The sequence below is a fragment of the Choloepus didactylus genome, chromosome X (genome assembly GCF_015220235.1).
Source record: "Choloepus didactylus isolate mChoDid1 chromosome X, mChoDid1.pri, whole genome shotgun sequence".
Taxonomy (NCBI): Eukaryota; Metazoa; Chordata; class Mammalia; order Pilosa; family Megalonychidae; genus Choloepus; species Choloepus didactylus.
In genome coordinates this window covers 187552405-187580215 of record NC_051334.1, presented here as the reverse complement: position 1 = coordinate 187580215, position 27811 = coordinate 187552405, and the positions used below count along the sequence as shown (strand labels likewise).

Sequence of the window (27811 nt, the reverse complement as noted above, 5' to 3'; positions counted from 1 at the left end):
GGAAAAGACCAAGATGCCCAAAAGCCCCTGTACTTACTGGCTAGAGGGGCTACAGAAGGGGTCTGCAGAGGGGCACAGAGGAGGGAGGGACCAAGGCTACCAGGACTGGGAGCCGGGGTGGGCTGGTGGTGATCAGCCTCTTTTCAAGCTGCAATTCCTAAGATTTCCAACCAGTCAAGTGAAAAACCACAAAGTCCATTCTCAGAGGTACTTCACGCAGCACATCTGTTGGCAAAACAACCAATGTTGTTACACAAATATGAAGCCACAGTCTGCAGAGGCACCTGACGTCCTTTAAAATTCATTTCTCTTGTTTTGCAAAGCTGCACTGGGAAATCATGCTGTTAAATGAGACACTCAAAGTATGGATGTTTAAAAAGGGGATGAACTGTGTGGGTGCTAGATCTGTTCCATGTTTTCCGCTAACTGCAAACCCCCCTAACGTAATGCAAACTCGAACTGCACGTACCTGCCCTCTCTGTGCCTTCTGACTCACAACTGCAAGTTTTACTAACCTGTAAACAACACTGTTCCTGCTAGCCAAGTAGAAGCTGATAAGAACACAGCCGAGTAAGCAGCATCCTATTCTGCCCCTCTTATCACAGACAAAATATCAGGGCAGGGGCATGCTGCAGAATTCATTCATTCAATAGATACACACGATTCTAGCCCTGAGGATACGGCAGTGAAGAGGCAAAAAAATATATATATATATAAATAAATAAAATCTCTGCCCTAGTGGGGCTTAGACTAATGGTGCTGGGGGGAAGGGGGGAGAGAGAGGAGAAAACACACCAACAAAAGCCATCGGTAAAATGGAATAGAGCAGACGACAGGCAGGGCTGGGCAGGAGGACCTGGAGGGGCAGAGGCAGGCTCCGACACTGGCTGAGAAGGGGGCGCTTGGGCAGACTTGCAGGAGACCCGGGGAGGAGTGCTCCAGAGGGACAGCAGGTTCCAAGGCCCCAAGGCAAGACTGCCCCGGGAATGTCCCAGGAGGTGCCCGGGGGCCGGTGAGCTGAGATGGAGTGAGGGGCTTGGGCTTTGACTCCAGGTGAGGTGGGAGCCCGTCAGCGGGTCCTGAGCAGCTGAGTGCCAGCCTGCATGTCTCAGGACTACCACAGCTGCTGTGTGCGGCAGACCGGAGGGGCGGGGGCAGAGGCAGAGGAGGGGGATGTCAACATCATGGGGCAGGGGAGACTTGGGCCCCGGTGGGAGTGACAGAGATGGTGAGAATTCATCAGATCCTGACTCTGTCTTGTAGGGGGCATGAGCAGGATGTGCCGACAAAGGGGCTGCGGTGTGAGAGAAATGAAGGTGTGGCAGGTAACTGGCACTAGGTTTTTGGTCTGAGGAACAGGAAAGATGGAGCTGCTCATTACCGGAAAGGGGAAGAGCAGGGAAACAAGACCAGGAGCTCGGTTTGGTGCAGATTCCGCCGGTGGTGCCCGTCAGAAGCCAAGCAGAGACGTCAGGTGGGCAGCTGGACACACAGGCTGGAGTTCAGGGGCACGGCCAGTCTCACGACCTAATTTGGGGGTCAGCAGCTTACAGCTGGTAGGGAGAGGCATGAGACTGGACAGAAACGGTTTGGGGAGTGAGGGGAGAGAAGAGAGGTCTGAGGCGCCAATGTCGTGTGTGTGTGTGTGTGTGTGTGTGTGTGTGTGTGTGTGTAGGGGGGAGCCTGAGAAAGGGCAACCAAGGCTCCAATGTCGTGTGTGTGTGTGGGGGGGGGGGGGAGCATGAGAAAGGGCAACCGACCAGGGAAGGAGGAGGGACCCGGGAGCCAGTGAAGATCCGGGAGGGGGTAGTCATTCGTTCACTCACTCACTAAAGGTTTCTTAAGGACCTGGGGCCGCCAGGCACTGCTCGGGGTGCTCAAGATCCATCCATGAGGAAGAGGATGAACCCTTCCCTTGTAGAGTTTCTGCTCCAGGAGGGTGACAGCTGATTAAAATCAAAGTTACATATTATGTCAGAAAGCAGCTGAAGCAGTGGGGAAAAACAAGGAGGGCAGGGCAGGCCCCACGGAGCCAGTGAACATCCGCACAAGAACTTGAGGGAGGCGAGGGAATGAGTAGCGTGGATACTGGGGTCAGCTGATGCGGACAGGTCATAGAAGGGGAGAAGTGCCTGTGGGTGACTGGATTTAACCACATGGGGGGCAACGCTGGAGACCCTCACTGAGCAGTCTGGTAGAGCTGGGTCAGTAAAAGACCCCCTGGAGAGGGTTCAAGAGCGTGTGTAGGGAGACAGCAAGTACAGGCCATTCTCTCAAGGAGTTCTGCGGGTAAAATGAAGCAGAGGAAGTGGCATGGTGGTGGGGTCAGGAGAAGCTGTCATTAAGGTGGGGAAGTAGCAGCATGCTTCTGGGGTGATGGGACAGACATGGCAGAGAGGGAGGCATCGCTGGTGCCTGAGAGAGCAGGGAGACTGCTACAGGGCCGGTGCCTGGGAACTGAAGTGAGGGGCGCCATCTGATGCCTGAGCGGAGGCTCCGCCCAGAGAGGAGCTGGACTGCGACTCCTTGACAGAGGGCAGGCGGCGTAGAAGGGTGCAGATGCTAGCGAGGAGAGGCAGTGGCGGGGCCTTGAGGATGTTCTCTTTGGACTGCTTCTCTGCTCTTTGGGAGGTAGGAAATGAAGTTATCAGCTGCGAGAGGGTGGGAGAGGAAGGAGAGGCTGGGGGACTGCAGTCTGCTGGCCAGGCAGTGTGAGGGGTCCACCCAAAGGTAGTGGACAGCCATAGAGCTGTGTGTTTTTCTCCAGCCACATTCAGCTGCATGCTAGGGAGGCAGGGGGCAGGCAGAGATCTGCATTTAACCAGGGCTGGGGTTCTGTCAATTGAGTATGAGGAAGCAAGAAGGTGGCAAGGGGGCTGAAGTGGTAGGCCAGGGAGCAGTAACGACTGACCATGGGACTGACGCTGGGAAAGGGGATAAGTGAGGCAACAAGGGAGCAAAGGGCCAGAGTAAAGAGGGGATGATCAATGAATTCTAAGTCCATGCAAGGTCAAAGGATTACTGGAGATTGGGTATGAGAGGAAATGAGCTGAAAACGTAGGAGATTCTCTGCTGCTGCAGATGATGAACAAGATAAAAAGATTAGGGCTAAATTTTCTGCTGCCAGCAACTGTCTATTGTTAAAATCTTTTAACTTCAAGAAAGAATAAAAAGCGTTGGCTCTCATTCAGAGTGTATGTATCTTTAAAAAGCTGTCTTTAAGAGCAGAACCATAAGTACTTCCACTTCACTGTTTCATTTCTGTGTATAGTCACAGAACAAGGTCAAGAGAAGGATGAGAACAGACTTCAGGTAACACTCGATTTCAACTACACAAAGCTCACAGTGAATATCGAGAGGGGGCCTATTGCCAGTTGCTGAACCACTGCCACCAGACGAGAGTGACATCACTTAAAGCTAGGAGGTGTCCGGGCGTTCGAGTGAGACGACTTAGGACAAGACGAGCTCTCGTGTGAATCTACTGTGAACTTTTCTGCAGGTTGGAACGACTGTGGTCACACTCCATGGAGAAGTGAACTCTTCCTGCCCGGCTGCCGAGGGCCGGGAGTAGATTGGAGACAGCTGTTCGGTGGGGCCGGCAGCCCTTCCACCCTGGAGGTGGGAGGGGCTTCTGTCATGGATTGAGTGTTGGCCCCCCCAAAAGACATGTCCACACCCCAATACCCGACCCTGTGAATGTGACCCTATTTGGAAAGGGGGCCTTTGCAGATGGAATTAAGTTAAGGACCTCGAGACGAGATCGTCCAGGGTTACTGGGGAGGGGGGGCTACTCCCATGCCAAGTGTCCTCAGAGGAGGGACAGATAGGCAAGAGGAGGAGCCTTGGGAAGACAAGGGGCAGAGATGGAGGGCTGCAGCCAAGAAAGTCGAGGAAGGCCTAGCGCTCCCCGAGGCTGGAAGCAGCACGGAAGGAATCTCCCAGAGACCGCAGAGAGAGTGCGGACCCGACTGAAGCCTTCATTTTTGGACCTCTGGGCCCGTGAAGTGGGAGAGAATACATGTCTGTTTTCAGCCACCTGGTCTGCGGCCATTTGGGGCGGCAGCTCTGGGAGACTAGCAGCTTCTACTTGAGCTCTCATTCTCACCAGGCTCCTCTGCATTTACACAGGAGCCAGGCGGTTCCATCCACTCCCCCCCCATCTCCCCCGGACCCTGCCTTTACCAAAGATGAAGTGTCCACCCAAAGCAGCCCTCCTGCAGGCAGTTGCTCTGGCTGCCACCTCCTATGCAAGGACTCTGCTCCTCCAGGGACTCCTCTCTCCTCCTCCTGCTCCCCTCTCTGGTGGACCACCCCCACAGGGATGCAGGCACACTCGCAGCTCCACCCACCTGAAAGAGACCCTCTCCCCCACTCCCATTTCTCTGTCCCCCATCACAACAACACTTTTCCAAAAGAATTGTCTATACCCGGTCTACACCATTTGATAGCGAGGAGTGTTGCTGGTTTCGAGGTAAAGGTATCATGTTACTCCCTGAGTAAAGCCCTTCACCAGCGGGTGGCCGCCTGCGTCCACACCTCTGCCACCTGTTCTCCAAACCTCAATGAAGCTGCAGTACAGAAGTGTAAAAAGAAGCCTGCACAGACGACAGCAGGAGGAGACTTACAAACCAAGCAGATATTTCTAACAGATTTCTAGATGCCAGAAAGGGTCAAGAACCGCGGTGACTAATGAAACAGCAGAATGTGCTACAAGGGAGATGAGAGCCGACGTGCCCGTCAGAGTCCTCCCCAAAAGGCTCTCAGGTCAGATCAGGGGCAAGCAATGGCCCTCAAACCCACGTGCACAGGAATCATCTGGGTTGGAGGTGGGGGTCCCATTAAACTTCAGATTCCAATCCAGGAGGGTTTTTTTTTTGGGGGGGGGGGGGTGAGAAGCCTGAGATTCGGCACTCCCAGCAAGCTCCCAGGTGTGGCTCATGCCTCTGGGGCTGGTCAGTGGACCACACTGGCAGGGGCAAGGTGCTGTGGTATGCAGAAGGATGAAGTAAGACAAAACCCAGGGGATTATGGGAAAGTCTCCCAACAGCTGTGCCAGGGGACATTAACCCTAACCACTTACCCTTGGGCAAGAAACCAAAAAAGTCTTTCCTAAACAAATGGCTGGAACCTTCCCTTCCTCCCCGCAAGGCTTCTGACGGCAGCCTAGGTGGTGGCCACCTCTTCCTGGCATCTAAGTGTCCTGAATGTGAAGGCTTGGCGGAGGGGAGACCCAGCAGGAAACAGGCAGCTCCAGCGGCCCAGGCTCCTCTCCCCAACGGGAAGGGCTCTCCAGGGCCAGGGGAAGAGAAGCAGCACCACGACAGAGAGACCAATTCTGTCCCCAGGGTAAACAGAAAACAGTCTCAGAGAAATTTTAGCAGATAACACAGCCTTCAAACCAGAAGAGAAACAGCCATAAACAGACAATAAGAGAGTTCAGACATTAAAAACGGGTTAGCTACAAATACAGAGGTTTTCCAGTGTGGCACTGTTTATAAAAGGAAAGGAGTGAAAATGACTCAAATGTCCATCCATACTGAACAGCTTGACTAAATCATGGCACATCTTGATACAGTGGAATCTGTGCAACCGGAACAAAAAGAATGAGATCTCCATGCCCCCATGAAAAAGGGAAGAATTCTATCCAATATGGAGTGAATGAAAACTAGCTAAAAACAAGATGCAGAACATATATACAGCATGCTAACTTTTTGTGAAAGAAAGAAGGGGAAATAAGAATGTATACATTTATTTGTTTATTTTTGCAAAAGGACACACTAGGAGGACAAGCAAGAAACCAATAAATAAGCAAACAAATGTATATATTCTTAGAGATAAGGGGTGAGGGGAAATAGGATCAGAGGAATAGAGATGGAAGTGAGACTTCTCGGAGTATATCCTTTTATGTGGCTTTAACTTTTGAACCATTTAAATGCTTTCGGTTTTCAATAAATAAAAAGGAACAATAGCAAACCACAAAATTGAAAAGCAATAAACCTAACTGTACATTCAAATCGATAACATAACCACGCAGAAAAGAATTATCACAAGTGACTTTTTTCCAACATATTACAAAGAAAAATTTCAAACATACAGAGATGGGAAAATTGTTCAAAAAAACAGTTGATGTGTGAGAACACACTCATTGCCTAGATTCTAACAGTAACATCATTTTCCCACCTATCAAGCCATCTTATTTCTGATGCATTTCAAACTTCAGACATCAGTACAATTTATCTCTAAACTCTTCAGTGGGCACATTGTTAACTAGAGTTGAAAATCATTTTCATTTTTTTTATGATAAAATTTACATACAGTGAAATGCACAGATCTTAAGTCAATCATTCCACGAGTTTCGTCAAGTGCATGCACTTGTGTAAGCCCAACTCCTGTCAAGATATGACATCGCCATCACCACCAAAAGTCCACTTGTGCCCTGCGCCCCTCCCCAGTCAGCCCACTCCATATCCTCATCAATATTCGGTGTTGTCAGTTTTCAATTTTGGCCATTTTGTGGGCGAGTGGTGGTATCTCATTGTGGTTTTATTTGGCATTTCTCTGTCAATTAATCATGCTGAACACTTTTTTTGCAACAGTATACCGGTCATCCATAGGCTTTCCTTTGTGAAGTATCTATTAAAATATTTTCCCCTTATTTAAGTTAGGTTGTGTGTTAGTTTCCCGGATGCTAAAACAAATGCCATTCAATGGGTTAGCTTAACAACAGGAATTGATTGGCTCAGGGTTTCAGAGGCTAGAAGGCTAGCTTCCTCCCAGGGTCAGTACCTTTTGACTGGTTGTCAAACTGAGTTCCTTGGCTTTTCCATCACATGGTAACACACATGGCAACACCTTCTCCTATCTCTTCCGGGTTCCTGTGGCTTCTCTTTCCATGTCTAACTTCCTTTGCTTATAAGGACTTCAGCCACGCTGGGTTAGGGCCCACCCTCATTCAGTTTGGACACCCCTTAACTAATAACATCTTCCAAGGTCGTTAGACGATGTTTTCAGACCTTACAAATTGGTTCCCACTCACAAGACCAAGGGTTGGGACTTGAACATGCCCTTTGTGGGGGACATGATTCAATCCCCCACAGGTAGTTTGTTTTTTCATTGCGTTTAGGAGTTCTTTATATATTCTGGATACAAGTACTTTGTCAGATATATGATCTTTTATTTTCTCTGACTTGTCTCAACTATTTTCTCTGTGACTTGTTCTTTCATTTTCTTAAAGATCTCTTTTGAAGAACAAAAGTTTTTAAGTTTAATGCAGTCCAATTTCTCCATTTTTTTCTTTAATGGTTAATGCTTTCTGTATCCTAAGAAATCTTTCCCTACCTACAGATTGTGAAGATAGTCTCCTATGTTTTCTTTTTTGGAAATTTTATATTTTTAGCCTTTACATTTAGGTCCATGATCCATCTTGAATTAATTTTTATGTATGGTGTGTGGTAAGGTCAAGGTTCATTTTTTTTCTGGTATGGATATCCAGTTGCTTCAGCACCATTTGCTGAAAGACTTTCCTTTCCCCATTGGATTGTTCTGGCACCTCTTGACGAAAACCAAATGACCACAGAATTGTCACATCTCTCTGGGCTCTCTATTCTATTTCATTGATCTATGTGCTTATCCTTATACCAGTATCAGGCAGTGGATTATTATAGATTATTATAGATTTATTGTAAATCAAATCAAGTAGTGTAAGTCCTCCAAATGTGTTCTTTTTCAGGACTATTTGGTTATTCTAGGTCCTCTATAGTTCCATATAAATTTTCAAATCAGCTTGTCAATTTTGACAAGCCCTCAGTTCTGGTTGGGATTATGCTGAATCTGCCTATCAATACAGGGGAAAGTGACAACATAAAGATATTTAGTCTTTCAATCCAGGAACATGGTATCTCTTCCCATTTATTTAGGTCTTTAATTTTTCACCAATGTTTTCAGTTCCAGTGTATAGATCTTGCACGTTTTTTGTCAAATTATTCCTAAGAAGTTTGTTCTATAACATTATTATAAATGGTATTGCTTTGCAAATTTCATGTTCCAATTATTTGCTGCTAGTATATAGAAATGTAGTTAATTTTATGTATACTGACCTTGTATCCATAGACTCTGAATTTCTAGTTTTATTTTGGGGGAAGGGGCACAGGGGGTAGATTCTTTAGAATTTTCTACCTGACCCACAAATATAGCCAGTTTTACTTCCTTTCAATAGACGCCTCATCTTTTTTCTTCCCTTATTGTACCGGCTAGGACCTATGGCACAATGTGAAGAGAAGCAGTAAGAGTAGACATCTTTGCCTTTTCACTGATTTTGGGGGCAACATGTTCAATATTTCGCTATTAAGTACAAGTTATCTGTAGCTCTTTCATAAATGCACTTTATCAGATGAGGAAGCTCCCATCTATTCCTAATCTGCTGAGACTTTATTTTTTATCATGAAAGGGCACTGAATTTTATCCAATGCTTTTTTTGCATTTATTGAGATGATTAAATATGATTTTTCTCCTTTATTCTCTTAATAGGGTGAATTACATTGACTGGTTTTCAAGTGTTAAACCAGACTCACATTCCTGGGATAAACCTTATTTGGTTGTGATGTATTATCCTTTTTATGTTGCTGGATTCAAATTGCTAATATTTTATTAATATTTTTGCATTTATGTTCAATGTTCATGAGGGATATTGGCCTGATTCTTTTTTGTACTGTCTTTGTAAGGTTTTGATATCAGGGGTATGTGGACTAATAAAACATGTGGGAAGTGTTTTTCCTTCTCCTAGCTATTTTCTAAAAGTTTATGGGTGGTGCTATTCCTTAAATGTTTGATAAAATTCACCAGTGAAAATCATTTGGGTCTAGAGTTTTCTTTGTGGGAAGATCTTATTGATAGTGAATTCAATCTTGACTAGATGAAGATTTAATAAATTTTTAAATTTCATGTGTCTTGATAAGTTCTATTTTTTAAGGAATTTGTCAATTTCATCCAAGTTGTCAAATTTATTGGCATAAAATTTCCTTATAATCCTTTTAATGTCTGATGAGTCTTTAACAATATCCCCTTTAACGATGGATACCAATAACTTATGTGCTTCTCTCCTTTTGTGTCGGGTTTTGTTGATACATTAAAAAAAAAAGACCTTTGGCTTTGTTAATTTTCTCTATTATTTGTTTTCTATTTCACTAATTTCTGCTCTTACCTCTATCACTTCCTTCCTTTCCTCTACTCTGGGTTTACTTTGTTCTTCTTTTTCCAGCTTCTTAAGGTGGAACCTTAGACTACTAATGGTTTATCTATTTTCCTTTCTAATCAAAATATTTAAAGCTATAGCTATCCCACTAAACAGTCCATTATTTGCATCCTTCAAATCTTAATGTTATATTTTTATAATTCATTATCATTTAAAATAGTTTCTAATTTTTCTTGTGATTTCTTCTTTGACCCACGAGTTATTTAGAAATTTATACTTTCATTTTCAAATATCTGTTTGTTTGTTTTTTTTTAAAGATATCTTGGTGTTGTGATTTCTATGATTTCTAATACAATCCCATTCTGGTCAGGGAACATAATCTGCAGGATCTCAAGCTTCTGAAATTTACTGAGACTTGTTTATGGCCCAGCAAATCACACACTGTTGGGGTGTATCAGGAACACTTGAAAAGAATGTGCAGTCTTCAGCTGTTCTGTGTATTATTCTATAAATGTCAATTAGGTCAAGATGGCTGATAATGTCATTCAGATCTTGTATGTCATTACTGATTTTTGTGGTGTTGCTTTATCAATCATTGAGAGAAGGGTGTTAATATTTCCAACTATGACTATGGACTTGTCTATTTCTCTCTTTTTCAATTTTTTCTTCATGTATTTCAGGGCCTGAAATTAGGCATATGTACATTTATGACAGTTAACATCTTCCTGATGAACTGCTTCTTTTATCACTGTGAAATGTCCCTCTTTATCTCTGTAATAGCTCTTGTTTTCATATCTACTTTTTTTGACACTGGTATTACCACTTCAGCTTTCCTATGCTCACCATTTGCTCGGTATTTATTTTCAACCTAGTTGTGTCTTTGTATTTAAACTGCGTATGTTACAGGAAACATATAGTTGGATTTGGCTTTTTAATCCAATCTACAATCTCTACACTTTAACTGAAGCGTTTAGTCCATTGACATTAATTATTAATTAATGTAACTATTGATATAGTTGGATTTAGGACAACTGATTTGTTCAATAGTCCTATTCTTCCATATTTCTGGGCAGAATTATAACTGCTGCTTTAAAATTCTTCTCTGTTAATTTTAACAACTGGGGTATGTCTCCAATGAATGGGAGGGGTACCAAACTATGGCCTGTGGGCCAAATTCAACCCACTGCCTTTTTTTTTTTTTAATAAATAAAGTTTTATTGGAACAATCATACCTATTCATTTATGTATGTATGCCTGCTTTTCCACCACAATGGCAGAGATGAGTAGATGTGACAGAAACTGTATGGCCTGCGGAGCCTAAAATATTTTCCATTTACAGAAAAAATTTGCTAACCCCTGCTCTTACGTAAGGGTCACGTTTTCCTGTTTCTTCATATGTCTAGTAATTTTAAATTATATCCTAGACATTGTGAATGAAGTGCTGTCAGATTTGGAATTCTGTTAGGTTCCTACAAAGAGCAGAGTTTCTTTAAATTTTAACAAGCAGTCAACTTGGCTGACCCCAAACACCAAACTACTGTCTTCTCTACGGTGGGCAGCAGCCAGCACCTCTGGTTTTTTGGTTTTGTTTTGTTTTTTCGGCCTTAGCTGGACTGCGTGGAGTCTGCCCCATGCACACATAGTTCAGGGAGTTGGACAGAGTTTATATGCTTCAGCTGGGCCACTTGACAGTGGTTCTCTGCTTTCTAGGATTTCCTCCCTCAGTTTCCAGCTGCTGAAGTTGCTCTGAACTCCATCTTCTGATTCCTCAACCCCTGAGACTGCAGGCTCTATCCAAGTTTCAGCCAACCCACAGCAACACCGACTGGGAACTCAAGTGAAAAGCCATTAAAAACAGGAAACTCACCCAATGCCATGCCCTTCTTCCGAGCATCAGCTCCTCTCCAGTTTCTGCCTGCCTTTGCTCATTCTCCAGTGCCTCTGAATGCCGCTTTTTATTTTTGTCCAGACTTTACAACTGTTATCTGCAAGAGAGGCAGGGCAGTCCACCATGCGCTACCTGACCACTACCAGAAGCAAACCCCCTCGGTGATTCTTGTACACAGTAATCTTGACTTTACATCCTTACCCTCTCACTGGAGAGTGGCCAAAGGCAGGAAAAACTGGAGGGAGGTGATGCTTGGAAGAAGAGCCCGGTCTTGGGTGAGTTTCCTGTTTTTAATGGCTTGTCGCTGGAGGGCAGGTCCCAGTCAGCATTGCTGCGGGTTGGCTGAAACCTGGACAGAGCCTGCAGCTTCAGGGGCTGAGCACTCTAAGGACAGTAAGCTGTGCGGAAACCTTAAACTTCATTTGGTATTTTGATTGTTAGCAGTAACCTTGGTCCTGGAACTTTGTAACTGTTTTACGTATATTACAAAATAAAAACAAATAAGTAACCATGTTCATGTTATTAGGAACCAACATTTTCTGTGCAAGAAAAAGACACACAAGGGTAAAAAAAGGTAAAGAAAATCCCTGTAATGTTAAATTTCCATTGAAAGTATCTATAAGCATTCAGGATCTTTACATGTTTTTTCAGTATGTTTTCTAGCTCTGTCCACTGAAAGGGTCTAAGAGAAAGCCACCCCATTAAGAATAAGCACACTTTGTACCCATATCTTGGACACCATCTCCCATTAAAAGGAACCAGAGCTCCTTGGAACCAGTTCTGGAACAGGAAAAGTACATGTTGGGACGAAATATCTTATGCCAGAAAGCAAGTAATTGCTCAAAAACTAATTAATGAGGGTGTTTTAAGAGGACACAGGAGCCAGCATGAAGAGGCTCTCATTGACCAAATTTGGACTAATTTGAACATCAAAAAGAATAATGACTGTAGCTGAACTGTAAAACATTTAACAAATAAAGCTACACAAGTCCATATTGACGAGAGACAGCACGCGAGCAAGAGAGAGAAGAAAACACAACACAACACAAATATTTTCCTACCATTCGAGGTGACTATCACACCAACTCCTTACTCTGAAAATTAGTAATTAAAGGCAAAGAATTAAGCATCTACACTGCCTTTTTAGGAGGAAACACAGTTCCTCCCTACTTGATGATGGAAAGTTCTTTACAGAGTAACGTCAACATTAAATGTAGAAGGGATGACAGAATTAGAAAAACCATCATTTTGCAACTCCCAGTGTAATAATGGATCCAGGCAAGGATCATCAATGAATGCCAAAACCATCAGGCGAATGGTTTTTGGGCAACAGGATATTAGTATGGTGCCAAAGCATCACCCCACAGGTTATGCCAAAGTATCAGCCCACAGATTGCTTATCAATTACAAGAGGAAACCTGTACACTTACAATGGAGAGATTTGGCAGTCACCTCCTATTTTAACCGAGTGAGAAAATTAGTGGCATGAGTCCTAGGATAGTCAGACATTATGTACCCCTGATCTGATGTTCTATGAAGTACACAGCACCATCTGTGAAATATGCCTGCCCAAAATGTTGAACCTAAAGAAGCTTACAAACCTAACTTTCAATTTACAATTAATATAAAGGATAATAAAATTAAATGATACCATAAGAACACAGACAAATCTAGAATGTGGTTCTTCTATAAGACAACTGAACCGACTGCTTCAAAAAGTTGCTAACACAGCTGGATTGGAGGTAGGGAGACTGTTCCTGCTAACCTAGACAAAGGAGGCATCATCAGATACAATGTATGAGTCTTAATTGCTAACTAGTTCCCCCTCAAACAGCTATGAGAGACATTTGGGGAAATATCCATTTAGAGTAGCTGCCTGATAACACTAGAGAATTATTAATATTTTAGATGTGATCATGGCATTGTGCTGATATTGGAAAACGTCCTCACTTCTGGAAGATACACACTGGAGTAATTAGGGGTGAAATGTCATGATGTCTGTGTATTACTTTCAAATGGTCGGTTAAAGGAATAAAAAATCCACGTATCTATAGAGACCAAGCAAATATGCCAAAATGCTAACAACTGTGGCATCTAGGCAGTGGTCACACGGGATTTTGTAGTAAATTAGAAAAAAAAGGTTTGGCTGAAATAAAGAATTTAACAGAAGGCAGAGAAAATGAAGTCTAGGAAATCTTCCAAAATTCGGAGCAAAAAGACCAAGAACTGGAAAATATGAGAAGACTGAGACAAAGGACCAATATAAGAGGTCCAAAACTAAACTAATAGGAGTATCCATAAGAAAGAAAAAACGGATGGATGGAAGTTAACACATTTTTAAAGAAATGAATTGACAATAGAAGTATTCAGATTGAATGTGACCCCAGCACAATGAATGAAAAAGACCCATCTCTAGACACCTTCTTGTGAAAATTCAGGACACTGAAGAAAAAGACGCTAAAATTTTCCCGGGTAGGGGAGAGAGAAGGTCATCTGCAAAAGAACCCTCACCTGACTGGCAAAGACACCGGGAGCAATGCCTCCAGAGTTACGAGGGAAAATGATTTTCCGTTTGGAATCTCATACCCTGCCAATCACATGTAAGAGCAGAGCAAAGGCATTTCAGACATGCAATGATTCTGAAACTGTCTGTTATAATGCTTTTGGCTACAAGTAACAGAAGAGCCACCTCAAACTGGCTTAAACAATAGGAACATTTCTCATCTCACATAACTGGCAATCCCACAATAAGGGAGACTCCCCTCCCAGCTGAACCTAGGTTCTTTCTACCTGTCTGCTCCACCATCCTCCACGTGTAAGCTTTGTCCTCAGGCCTGATCTCTCAGTCTGAGGTCACAAAACAGCTGCCCGCAGCAACTGCCTTCTTTACATGAGAGAAAGAGAGAAAGTCTTGCCTGAACGTGCAATCTAAGCCCTTCCTTTGGTCCGACTGGACCAACTGGGATCATATGTCCACCCCTGGTCACGACCAGTCGCCAAGGGGATGCAACGTGCCAAATGGCGTAAGGATACTTTCTGGAGACGGGAATAAGGTAGAAAGCTGAGCAATATCAGGGCTCTGTTAGGAAGAAGGAAGGAGGAAATGGATATGGGGTAAGCAACCACAGTATCCACTACCGTTTACTACCTGTGCGCTCTATCTTAGTGAGTTTTTTTAAGGATGTGTTCCAGAAAACGAAGGAGCAACCCAAGTAAAAGGAAGCTATGGGTTCTGGGAAACAGTGGCTCCAACCTAAGAGCTCAATGAAGGGAAGATCCAGGGTGGCATCTGTGTGCCACCTTGAAGAGTAAATACTTGTCTGGATTGCAGGAGGACAGCAAAGGTAACTTCTGGGCCATTCATCACCAAGCAATTTAGGTGCCTTAAGTATTCTTAAACAGTCTTAGCCACGTTTTACTTTGCGTGATATCTGAAAAACTCTAAATGTATTCATAAATATCTGATATGGTAACATGAACTAAGCTTTAACCATCACGTTGTCTCCTTTTTTACGTTTGCCTGTGCTCTAGGGTTTTCCTTGACCTCTTTCCCCCACATAACTGACTCATTAAGCAATGACTATTTTTTGGTTTGTCTTGCATAGGTAATGCATAAAACAGCAGTTCTTAACCTTTTTCTGCCTGGACCCCTTCTCAGAAGAATGTTTTTAAATGCATAAAATGCATAGAAATGGATTTACAAAATATTTTGAAAATTAACGATATGACAATACATGCTTCTCTATTAAAATGTCAAATAACAAGAAACAGAGGTGGGCCATATAACTTACCATAATTTTGAAGTAGTGGTGAGCATAAATAATATTGCAAAATATCGGAAACAACTGCAATATGATACAAAGCCACCTCTGAGCTCTATTGGTGACAAAGTCACCAGTACTCCTAGTACCACCATAGTTTGTTGCTGCCTACATTCATAATTGAAGGAAATCAAAAATTTCAGTTAGAGATCAGTGAAAATAAAAATGCAGTGTTTTTCCCACCCAACAGACAACCTGAATTCTTAACACCAGATTAAGACCCTTAGTCTAGAAAGATACACAGCAAATATTAACAGGAGTTTTCTCCACATGGAATTTCTAGAGCGATTTTAATTTTTTTAAAAATGTTTGTGCCTACAAGCATTTTCTAAGTTTCCTACAAAACTTTTTAGTTGTGTAATTAAAAAGAGCCTAATACTATGATTTTTTTTTTTTTTTATTTTAAGCGACCTGGAAGGGTGGCTAAGAGATTTTATACAGTAGCCTACAAGCCACATTAACATTTTTAATAGGGGTCATACCACCTTTAAAAAAGGCCCTCCACCTTCCCTAACTACTTAAGTTGTCATGATGACTGTAATCATTTCCATGTTCTTATGAGCTTAGGAAAAAAAAAAAGCACTGAAATTATTTATTCTGGAATTAAAAGGAACAAAAAGACAAACTGTCACAACTGCAGACATTTGTCTATTTTTTTTGCCAAGTATAATTCCAAAAACAGCTGAAAATATTAGAGGAAATTAGTACTTAATATGGACTAATACCTTCTGCTGTTTACAAAAACACAAACCCAGAAACACAGAAATTTATATTTAAAAATAAGTCACTAAATAAATATGTGTAGAAAAATCTAAAAGACAATTTTTCAAAGTAACTTTAAAACTTAAGTACCAGTAGAAGCCCCAAAGATACCAAAGAAACTTTAATAGTTCCAAAAATTATTCACAGATGGAAAGTAAGCTCATGCTTAAAAGTGCTCACGTTCTGGTTTCAGCAGCCGTATGGAACGTGGCAAAGGAGATGGGAAGTAAGACACCGAGGGAAACGTGCCTATCCCAGAAACTGGTTTGCTTTCTTTCAAATTGAAAAATAAAACCCTCGGACTGCCCCATTAGTAAATCTAGAAAATGGGTGCCTTTTTTTGTAGAAAGCTTTCACAAACATAGGAATAAAAATATCTTCTTCCTGGTTAAGGGAAGAAGGACGTAAACACAACCCAGACGCCACCCTTGGTTTCCCCAAGCCTCTCCTCCCTCAGGGCTCCAGTGAGGCTCAAGCTGCAGAAGTGTTTGTGCTGCACATCAATGAATGAACAGGTCTACATACACCAACACGGACCGATCGCAAAAGCAAAGGATTGAGTGAAAAACGCAGGTCACAGAATGTTGCATACAGTAGGACGTCCTCCTGTAAATTTAAAAACCACTTGAAAATATTATACATTGTCATCTGCAATCAAAGTACAAAATGCTGCATGGAGAGTTTCCATTATTACCTTTAGGCTACTGGTTACCTCGGGGAGGCAGAGAATAGGGTGGACAGCTAGGCTGGGATTTAGCAGTATCTGCAGTATTTTAGTTCCAGAAAAAGAAAGCGGACACAACCCTGGCAGGAAGTTCACATTTATTCAGCCCGGGTGGTGAGTGCACTACCCCTGGACGCTGGGGAGGAAGAGGGCGGGGTAGCAGTGCGGGCAGGCCTGCCCCTCCAAGGCAGAAGGGGTGGTCATTCCACCAGGGAGGGGCCGGAGGAGCAGGCAGCAGGCTCCCCCTGACCCCAGGCTCGGAGGGGACCCGCACAGCCCGTCACAGAGTCTCGGCAGGGGGGACCCGCATGAGCTGTTGGGCACTGGTCCTCGAGGAGCCAAGGAGCTTGTTTCCGCACTGCTTCCTTCGCCGGGGAGTCTTGTTCAAAAATCCAGTCATCAGCGTCAGGAGGGCTCAGGAGGGCTCAGGAGTGCGCTTGACTTGGCAGGTGATTTGCGTCCCAGGCGCGCTCCAGAGCCCACGCAGCCCAGCACTTTTGAACGAACTGTGTTGGAGAAGGGGCAGCCTTGACCCTGCTGGAGGCCTGGGGATGGAGCCCCGGGGGTACCAAGGGGAGGGGGGTTAGGGCACGACGGGAGGTCAGCTCAGGGCAGATGGCCTGTTGACAGAGCAGTGTGGGGTGGAAAGGGGACAGGACGGATGAACAGAGCAGCCAGGGGTCTGGGGCCTGGGGAACATCCCAGAGTGCACTGCAGCTGGGAGGGAAAGCCAGCCTGGGAGGCCACCCTGGTGCAATTGGGCTTGGACTTCTGGGGGTGGCACACTCTGGAGCCAGAAAGGCCCCTCTTGCTGCGGCCCAGCTGGCTTCTCCTCTCTCCGCTGCACAAGCTCAACTGCTCTGAAGCAGCCAAGCACATTCTCTCCTGTCTGAGCCTTCTCCATGCTGCGCCTTCCCCGGGACTCCCACTTTGCCCCCTACTCGTACTTTCTCCTCGACCTAGCTAACATGTCCTTACCCTTCAGGTCTTGGGTACAATTTTTTCCAAGAAGTCCATTCCCTGACCCCACCCCCAGAATCCCGACGGAAGCCCCCTCTCACGTTCCCATGCTCCCTTGGCACCCAGCACTTCTCCATCATAGCGTTCACAGCCGTGGAGGACACCCTGTGCCGGTCACCGTTGTATCCCCGGCATCCAGCTCAGGAACCCATGCAGAACCACTCAATTAGTGGAGGCAAAATGAATAGAGTGTTCCTATATAAAGAGTGAAACAGCCATAGACAAATGAAGTCGAAGCCCAAGCCATCTGGTCCTGAACACTCTCCCAGTCTACTCCTGACGCGTACGACAATACAGAAGAGGCACGGACACTTGGTTTTATAGGAAGATGCAGTGGCCGAGGGAGACCCTCAAACCCCAAGCTCCAAGAAGCTCCCCCAACTCAGAACTTTCCCAAAAGAAAAACGCTCCATTTTTTCCTCAGGATCCTCAAGGAGAACTGGCCGAAGTACTCCTCCCCAGGTGAAAGTTCCTGCTCCACGGGTCCTCCTCACACACAAGTCACACCTGGGGAAACGGAGGATTCCTTAGCTGTGCTTTCTAGTGCTAACTGCTAAAAAAGATCTTCCCTTGCCTGATTACTCTCTCTGATCTCCACAAATAGGACTGCACTCATAAACATGGGTGCTTATCTACATGTATGTACTTTTTTCTTTAAAAACCTACAATTAAAAGGCTACCCTTGATTTAGCAATCCCTCTCCAACTTTAAAATGCATACACCCTTTGACCCAACAACTCCCACTTCTAGGAATTTATCCTACAGATAAATGTGTCCAAGAGCAAAATGGCATACATAAAAGACTCTTCGCTACGGTGTTAATGAGATTTTAAAAATTGGAAACATATAATTATCTATCAATAGAAAACTGGTTAAATAAAACACAATACCTCCATATAATGGACCACTAACCCAATCCATAAAAAGAAAGATACAGCTGTCTACGAACTGATACAGGACAATTTCCAAACTATACTAACTGAAAATAGCAAGCTTCGTAAATGTGCACACTATTTTACTATTTGTGTAAACACACACACACCCCACACACCCCTGTGTGTATACAGATACACATAAAATATATACACAAGCACACATAAGTAAAAATAGAAAATATATCTAGAAAGACTGATAAGAAACTAGTAATGGTGGCTGCCTCTAGGGAGAGAAACTGAATGGCTGGGGATGGGGGTGGCAGGGAGACTTTTCCCTATATAGCCTTTTTATACCACCTTTTGAATTCTGTATTATATACCTAACTATTAAAAGAAATCACTTTAAAAAAAACAGGCTTATTCAAGACTTTTCCTTAATCACAAGTCATTTAAATCCCTTCTCTTTTAAGTAAAAATATTTTCAATCCAAATCAGGATTCCACCTCAGCTTTGAGGGTATTTATTAGATTGAAATGATGCAAGTTGCAAAAATTACATTTGCTCCCCTAAGAACATATTCACCAAAAGCATGTCTTTATTTGTAGCGGCTATTACAGAAAAGCTTCAAAATCACCATAAAAGAAAATTACCATTTTTATCAGTAGGCAACTTTTATTCCATCACAACCAAGCTAACCAAACATAGAAATGTTTCAACAGGAAAAAACCCTCATCGTAATTCAAGACAAAAATGAGCCTGCAATTACATCAGTTAGAAAACAAACTATGCTTATGTCGCAGTCTACTCTAAAGCTCTAACTTATACAGCAAGATGTAACACACACACATGCACGGAACTCTGGATTCCTCCTGGTTTATCTAAAACATACTTTTGGGAAGATCCACTATTCTCTCGAGTCTTCCAGAACAAGCTCTGTGGTCGGATGGCAACCTGACCTCCACAGCCCCATTCCCTCAATGAATGAGAATCACGCCACTTCAGGGCATCAGCTGGCTCAAAGCAGGTGATCAAATATGTCAGGTGAATGACTAAAAGATTATCTGCTGATGGGCCCGCCACCAAGTCCAACAAAGAAAAAAATGTGGGAAGAAAAAAAGCAACTTCAAAGAGAAAATAGGAAAAAAGTTTAAGAAGCACTTTCTTCACTTTAAGAATTCAGCATATGATAAAGGTGAAGAATGCATGGTTTATTCAACAAATGGCTATGACACAACTGGCTAGATGGCTCTAGACTTCCTTCCATTCTAAAGTTAAATACCAAAAAATACACTTAAGAACCACAAGAAAAATATAGGGCAACTTACCAATATTCTTTTGTATGTGTCGAATAGTACAGTACATCATAAATTTTTGTAGGAAGAAAATATAGGTGAATATCTGTTCTTAAGAGTAGGGAAGGACTTTCTAAGTATAAAAGCAAAAAAAAAAAAAAAAAAGCCCATAACAGAAATTTTATTATTAAAAAGACAAGCAAGTAATTCATGCCACTGAATTGTAACATGTAAAAATGGTTAAAATGGTAAGTTTTGTTACATGTTACCAGAATTCAAAAAAAGACAGACAAGCAAAATCAAAAGACGTATGACAAAGTGGAAAAAATATTTGCATTATGACAAAGAGCTAATATCCTGACTACATTAAGAGTTCTTATAACTCCATTTAAGAGGAAATATCCCGATGGAAGAATATGAGCAGGCAGTTCACAAAGACAAAATATAAATGGCCAATTATTACTGAGGTTCAACCTCAGTAATGATCAAAAGAGCACAAATTTAAAAGATAGATCTCCAATTCTGGCAAGGGTATGAGAAGCTGGCACTTTCACATACTGTCGTGGGAACTGGTACAGCCATTTTGGAAGGCGATATGGCGGTATCCACCAGCAGCTCCAAGTCTAGGCAGCCATTCTTCAGAAATACTGGCACATGAGAAAGTTCAATACAGCAGTATTTTTAATAGCAAACCATTGGAAAAATCAATAGGGGAATGATGAACTACATGAGAATAAATCGACACCATGAACACTACACTGCTATTGTACAAAAAGGCAGATATAAACGTACTGACATGGAGAGAGGCAGAATATGTATAATACCACCTGGTTTTATTAAAAACACAACAAATCAAAACAAAAACCAAAAAACAACACCCCCAAACAATGAGCATCTATTTGTATGGCCTCAGAAGATTTTGAAAAGAACTACATTAAACTGTCAACAGTGGGTTACCTCAGGTGGTAGGACTGGAAAGTGAGAGCTTTCATTGGTTTACTTGATACACTTTTAAATGGTTACACTTATCTACTGAAGGCAGGTTCTGTCCTTCGAGGATTCCCTTCAAAGTTCCTTAAGCCCAAATGGCCATGTCTTCCCTATTCATAAGAAGAGATATTCTTAAAAACACCTCTTCCTTTCCACATTTCGTAGGGGAAACTGTATAGTATCGCCACCGCCTTTTTTAAAAAGTCCATTTGTCATCTGAGTAAAAGAATATTAAAAACACAAACCTGAGGCCTAAAATACAGCAGAAGAAACCCATTCGCTCACCATATTATATTTAGTCAACACAATTTCAGAGACAATGCACAAAGCTTCAGCCACAAAACTCCCACCAGCATAAATACGCAGAGTACAAAGAACGTCCTGTCAGCGTGGCCCAGAGCACAGTCCTCAGCAAAGGGGAATGACAATTTGAGTCACAGGATCAGGAAGAGAACCAAATTTGGGACTCGCAGGAAGCACAATGCTCTTCATTTTCTCTCACACCTTCTATTTTTCTCTGGTCAGACTCTGCCCTCTCACACAGTTTCTAAAACTGGCTGTTTCTTACAGAGGTCTAAAACAGCTTTACATTGAGGTGCCAGAAACCACTACAGAGTACGTAAGGAAGGGCTGCCTGGGGTCTAGATGGGAATCGAAAGGGTGGCATACATGTAAACTCGTAATTTTTCTTAGGAAGAGAAACCGAAAGCCTTACCACACTGAATGTTCGAAATCCAAGGTGTCAGAATATCAAATGTGGAGTGACCACTGAGTAAAATCGAGATGTTGAGCCTACTGGTGGAGGAATTAAGGAACCACACGCTTTTATAAAAGTCAAGTCCACGCCACAGTGCCACGGTAACGGAACGTGTGGCTGATACACCATCGGAGCATGCGCCCCAGCTTGCCTGTAGCCAAGTCTTGAGAGCCAGGCGCGTGGGTCCCTGCATGCTCTCTTTACAGCGGAAGGAGCGTGGCAAGCACACTCGATGAGCCATGGTCTCCACTGTCCCGGGACAGCTTTCAGAACGTCATCTTTACAGGGACTCCACACCAGTCCCTGGATCTGCAAACGCACTACAGCCGCTCACTAATGGCCACCAGCCATTTACCCCAAACAAAACAAAACAAAGCCCCATGCTGAAGAGCAGCAGCTGGTGAAAGAGTTCAGGGAGCAGCCTTTCGGCTCAGCTGACCTGCAGCAAGGTGAACTGAAGCCACAGCTCACCAGTTCCGGCTCTAATCTGACTCCCACCCCCACATCAGGCTGTGGCTACCAAAGGAACCCTACCCAAACTGACCTTTCAGGGCTCAGGGAAGTGACTTTTTTTTATTATATGGCACAGTTTGGCACAGTTATGTCTTTAGTCTTTGGGGTACTTTTATACTGTCCAAGAGTAGTATATCGTGTTTTTTTTCCTTTTGTTTTTGTTTTTGTTTTAAAAACAGATGGCCAAACCAGGACATATACTAAAAAAAAAAAAAGGAAGGTTACTTACCTGAGCCCTAACATCCCAGCTACCATGGAATCCTGTTGGAGCTGGTCTACAGAAGCAAGATGTATTCTGGGGAGTCACATGTCACATCAAAGCAGGAACTGGTGAGTCTGTATTTTTATGGAGCCTAAAACAAAGAAAATTGTAAGTTGAAAGCCCCCATTGTGCTGCACGACCTTTTTCCCAGGGCTATTTGGGACATTCTGAAGATAAACATATAGACAAGATACTAGGTTAGTTCCTTTCTTGCCTCGCTGGAAACAAAGTATAGACTGCAAATCACTGGCACATAACACACAGCACTAAAATAAAAGAGATTCATTCGTGTTAAAATTGACACTACCACATGTCTTGTCACCTCTGGGGAACACTTTGACACTACAAAGCTTACCGTTAGTGGTAATCTTTGGCAGTATTTCTGCCACCAAGTCATATGGAAATACCCAGAGAGAGAGAGAGAGAGAATACATGTTCAAGAGAACATGCATCATCAAAGTTATCACCACAAAAAGCATACACCAAATGAAGAGGCAGTCTCCCTTCTTCTACAAGCAGCTAAAGCTGCTGCAAGCTGCTGTAACATCACGTAAAAGGGCTTTAAACCCAAGAGACAAAAAGCAGCGCCAATGGAAACCAAGAGCCTGGGGACTCCAAAGCCATCGTCCAAATTATGGAAGTCCATTTTGGAGCAAGTGCTTTGAAACCTCTCAGATCACTAAATTGCAAGGTTCAACACACTAAGGTATTAGTTTGACAGCTTCCCTTTTGCTTTCGAACCCATGTTCCAAAAAGATTTTTTGTCATTAAGATAACCATCATTCTAAACTGCCCCATATTAGCTAATCTCTGATACCATGACTGTCCAAGTGTAGCACTTTCATCTCAGACTAAAAAAAGACCAGAGCGCACAACCGAGAAACTATTCCCACAAACAATTACTCGTGCAATCAAATCCAGAGAAAGGGCAGTATCGACCCTGGCGTTTACTGTTGGTCTGTAACTGCCGCTGGTCTTTAACTACCAGGATAGTATGAGGCTTCATAATTCCCTTAAACAAATCTTCAAGTCATCAAATGCTTTGAAATCCCAGAAGTCGAGTTAACAATATTACTCGGCTAGTTGTATAATAAAAATCAAACTGGTATCCCGGCTGGGAGGCCCTGGAGAAGTCATAATGCCTCAAGGCTACAATTTTTCTACTTGCCAACTGAGGGATCCTGGACTAAGGTTCCTTCCAGCTCTGAAAATTTAAGCCCGTTGATTAAATCAAGATTTTATTAAAACAACAACAACAACAAATAAACAAAAAGTGAGACCAGTTAGGTAGAAACGGCAATAAAGCAGGGATTTGCAGGTCCACCTATCTAACACCTCCAGCTCTTCTGGCAAGGAAGTCACGTGAACCCTTACTAAGCTCGGTCCCACCAGCTTCAGAGGCAGTAACAAGAATCCAGCCAGTAGTGACTGCAAAACAACTCAGCGACTAGAGTGATGACACATTAACGTGCAAGGAGACCCACATCAGTGTAATTTGAAGAAGTGATAAAGGCTGAGGTTTTACTAATGGAATGGTTGCCCCATTTCGGTATGAGAATGGGAGTGCCCTGCCCATTCCCGAATTCCCACTCCCGCTCGGTTATCCCACACAACACCAAACATACCAACAAACTCTTCGAACCAAGTGTTTAAGCAATGGCATGCAAAGAAAGCTTTCAGTCTGAAAAGCGTCCTTGCAAGAGAAAGGCCAAAGGGAGCAGGTGAAAGCAGAAGAACACAACTTTTGTTCAGCAAGCCAAAGGAGAAGGCACCCGTTGACATTTGTTCTGCGCCAAACAAAGTAAAGACCCGGCGGGAACAGCTGCCGTTTCCCTGGAAGTATTAAGGACAAGGTCCTCCGGGTGGAGCAGCGAGAATGCTCTCCCCAAGAAAAAAAGATGGTGCATGTCAGCCGCATAAGGCCGGTCTGCACATGCAGTCCCCAGAGCCCAGGGCATGGAAGACACGCAGTTAGCTTGCCCCAGCGCTGCACATCGCGCTGCTGAGCCTTCTGCGAGCCCAGAGCGCGGCCAGCTGCCTCCCGGGCCCAGCGTCCATCCTCCAGGCACTGCAAATGCTAGTTACTTGGCATGCCAACCAGTCTATGGGCTCTTCTCAGGGACAGCCAAAGTAGCCGGGCTACAAACTGCTCTTAGCCACTCGTAAGATGTTCACTAATATTAATCCTTATAAATAAAGAGGAAGGCCTCTAAGACACATCATTTATCATGAAAACCGCCCCAAGAAGGTACTTGAGAGTTGGAACCTGGACGCAAGTAAGAAACTAACAATTTTACCTCTGCAGTAGCAGTTTTGTTACTCGAGGTTAAAGAAACAAAAGTTCTCACGCCATCTCCAGGAGGGGGAAGGAGTATTTGGGTGGGGGCAACCATCTACTGGAGTCACCTAACCAGCTTTTTTATTTCTTCGAACTACACAGCTTGCCTCCCCCCACTCCACCCCAGTCCACTGGAAAGGACTCTGGTTGGAAACTGTAGACATGTAAACACAGAATCCTCCACTGACAGTGCTCTGTGCCTTGCCCCAGGTCTACCTCAGGTTTCAAACAGCAAAAAAGTCAAAGTCGGGTTTACTGCATGATGCTTTCCTATCAAGTGGGGGGGAAAAAAAAAAAGACCTGGCTCTTTAGAGTTAAAGCATTCCAAGCAAATTGGGAAAGAAAAATAAAAGGAATTAGTACAGCATGATAGGCCAGTACCAGCAAGAAAGCTGTACAAGGTTTCTTCCAGCTGTTAGGACACGCTGACTTTAGATGCCACCAGGCACTCTGCAGAGAAACTCGATTCTGGAAGACGCCTGGACCGGTTAAAGGGCTAGGGGTATGGCCGACAGCTAACTGGACGGGCACCAGACACCACCGCATCACCAACTACAAAAGGGGAAACCAGAGACCTAGTCTTGTCACTTTTTAGGTTCAGATGTACAAACCTTGAAATCTTCGTCAAGTGAGGCTTGTGCGTCTGTGTATGTGGACATGCGCAGATCCCAGTGAGTGGCCATCTATCTGACCTGCCCTGAATGGGTGATCACTTTAATCAACATACAAAAGCCAATCATGCTTTTACTCCATTCACTGTGCTGTCTGAGCTGCTGACAGTGTCCAGGTCAGAAAAATAAAAGCGAGCGTTTCTTCGGCTTTCTGACCGGGATTTGAAGTAGAAGTCCTGTAAATCCCATAAATAAGCCTCTCTCTCTGGAAATCTCTGGTGGAAATTCCCAAAAGACCTAATATATCCAGACCCGGTCTTTTTTATAGGGACCCAGCATATTTCAAAAGACCCAAGAGGGTCAGCTTAATCTCACTAGTCCAGTTACAGAACCCAAACCCCTCTCTAGAGTAATCACTGACTATCAACAGTTCAATTTTACTAGAGAAGTCTGAATATGCTTCATTTTTACAGTATAACAAAATGCCCCAAACTTGTGAGAGTCTTCTTAAGTCTAAGCCAGTCGGCTCCACACTCGGTAGGTTTGATTACGTGATCACCAACCATTCTCTTAATTACAACCTATAAACTCACCAATTTGGGTCACTGATCTGCACAGTGGAGACGCGACACGTGAACAGCACAAAGCAGAGCCCATTCCCATTATTGGGAAAAAATGACCTGAAGTACCCAAGAGTCAGGAATGTCAATTTGACAGTGGAGCCCATTTCTGCCATGACCAACCCACACCCCAACACACTCACAACAGAAGCCACTGACACAGGGGTGGGGGGTGGGGGGACTTGCCATGTACTCCAAAGCAAGCTTATCAACGTCACAAGCGGTCTCCTTCGTGAGATCGATCTTTTTAGACTCTTCCCAATGACCTTAAGTCTTCAGTGCAAAACCCCAGCAACACTGCCACCGCCACATAAAAGTCACCCGAGTTTTCAGTTGAGGTGATTCAGTCAGAACCGCACTAAAAAGAGAATAAACTTTCAGGAAAATCGACAAGGAGCCACAGCAGTGCAGTCAACTTGCCACATCTGGCCCTGGCGATCTTGTGCGGGGCGCGCTCCGGGGCTACGGGAGCCCATTACCGACCATGTCCCATTACACTTATGTAACTGGAAGATCGCTGGCGGGGAGGAGGGGGGAGGACGGGAGGGCGCTCATATTCCGAAACCACAGCACCCGAAAAGAATCCCTTGTGCTCCCCGGGGGCGCGCTCACGCCGAGGAACCTCATGTGCCGCTCATGTGCTGCCGGACGCCGAGTCCCCTGCCCACGGCTCCTGGAGGGAACAGTCACCACCTCTTTATGATGAGTTGTGGGACCCGGGAACACAGTGTCTAGTCGTCTAGTCCCTTTGGTGGGTGGACAATCGCTCCCACCCACTTCTTCGGGCGAGAGGCGCAAAGGAGCCGGTGGACTGACTCGCTTCCAGTGGGGGCAGAAAGTCATGGAATGGGCGAGAAGGAGGGGGAGGCACAACCTGGAGCGATGGGGGGGTGAGAGCGCAGGAGCCCTTGTGGCGCACTCTCCCGACGGCGGGCGGACTGCGCACGCGCACCGGTGGGGGGGAGCAAAGTAACGGGAGAGGGGGCGCGAAAGGGAGGGAGACGGAGAGCGCGAGCCAGGGAGAGGCCGGGGCCGGGGGCGCGGGCGCGCGACGGCGCCGCGGGCCCGAAGCCCCGAGAAGGGCAGGACGCGCGCGCAGCCCCAAGCTGCCGAGCCCCAGCGCCCCGGGCGCCCACCGGGCCGGAGGCGGGGATGCGCGCCGAAGGGCGGGCGGGAGTGGGGCAGGAGGCCCAGGGCGGCGGCCCCGCGAGACCGCGACGAGGACGGTCACCCGCGAGCGCGAGTGACGGGCCGCGGGGGGAGCCACCAATGGAGGCAGCAGGCGGGGGAGGGGGAGGGTAGAGAGGAGGGACGCCATCCGCCAGCCGAGTCGCCCGATCCCGCGGGCCCCTCCCGCGCCACGTCCCGCCCCTGGCCCCCTCCTCCAAGGAAGGGTCCCCGCCCGCGGCCTCGGCGGTACCACTCACAGTCTCTCCTCCTCGCCTCCTCCTCCTTCTCCGCTCGGCGCGGCGGCAGCGGCGGCGGCCATTTTCCGGACGGCTTTTACCACAGCCCTCTCTCCGAGTGGAGGGTGTGCGCGCGCCGCCGACGCCGAGACCCCGCACGGCGCGACGTCGCGCCCCGCCCTCCCGCCGGCCTGCGCGCAGCTGCACCTGCGCGCCCGCGCCCCGCCCCCGGGCCCCGCCCCGCGTCGCCCCGAGCCCGCCCGCCACTGGCTGCGAAGGCCGAGAGGGGGCGGGGCCCCAGCGGCGTCGCGGCGAATTGGCGGGAGTTCCTGTCAGTTACCGCCCGGGAAAAAGAGGCGGGACACCCTCAGTCGGCCGCTGATTGGCTGCCGCAGGCCGTCATTTTGGGGAAAGAGGCGGCTGGGACCCTGGGGGACTGGCTCAGTGGGCGGAATTTGAATGTGCAGGATTAATGGGCCCTCGCGGAAGTTGGGGCGAGCGAAGGCCTGGGCTCCGAAGGCTTGTTTGCACGGCCCTGCCGGGCGGGTGGCCTGCTGTCCACAAACGCACAAAGTACGCTGAAATAAGTCCGCCACTTCACCCGCCTTTCCCCAATAGCGCTGCCTTCGGGAGAAGCCGTAGAGTCGCCTGCCCCGGGGCCTGGCGATGTTACAGCCGAGGGCCCTCGGTTTAAGAGGCCTACCCGTTGCCTGCTTTCATCTGAGCCTGCCGCGTGCCAGAC

At 45.4% G+C, this 27811-nt stretch overlaps 1 protein-coding gene across 1 annotated transcript in view; it reads right to left on the bottom strand.

Moving 5' to 3' along the window:
- MECP2 (methyl-CpG binding protein 2) overlaps positions 1-27235 on the bottom strand; it is a 66891-nt gene extending 39656 nt beyond the window's left edge. Inside the window, exon 1 of the mRNA XM_037820727.1 lies at positions 27091-27235. Within this exon, the coding sequence (XP_037676655.1) occupies positions 27091-27152 (62 nt within the window). The 5' untranslated portion in view covers positions 27153-27235. The remainder of the gene's footprint in view (positions 1-27090) is intronic.
- Positions 27236-27811: the final 576 nt, after the last annotated feature.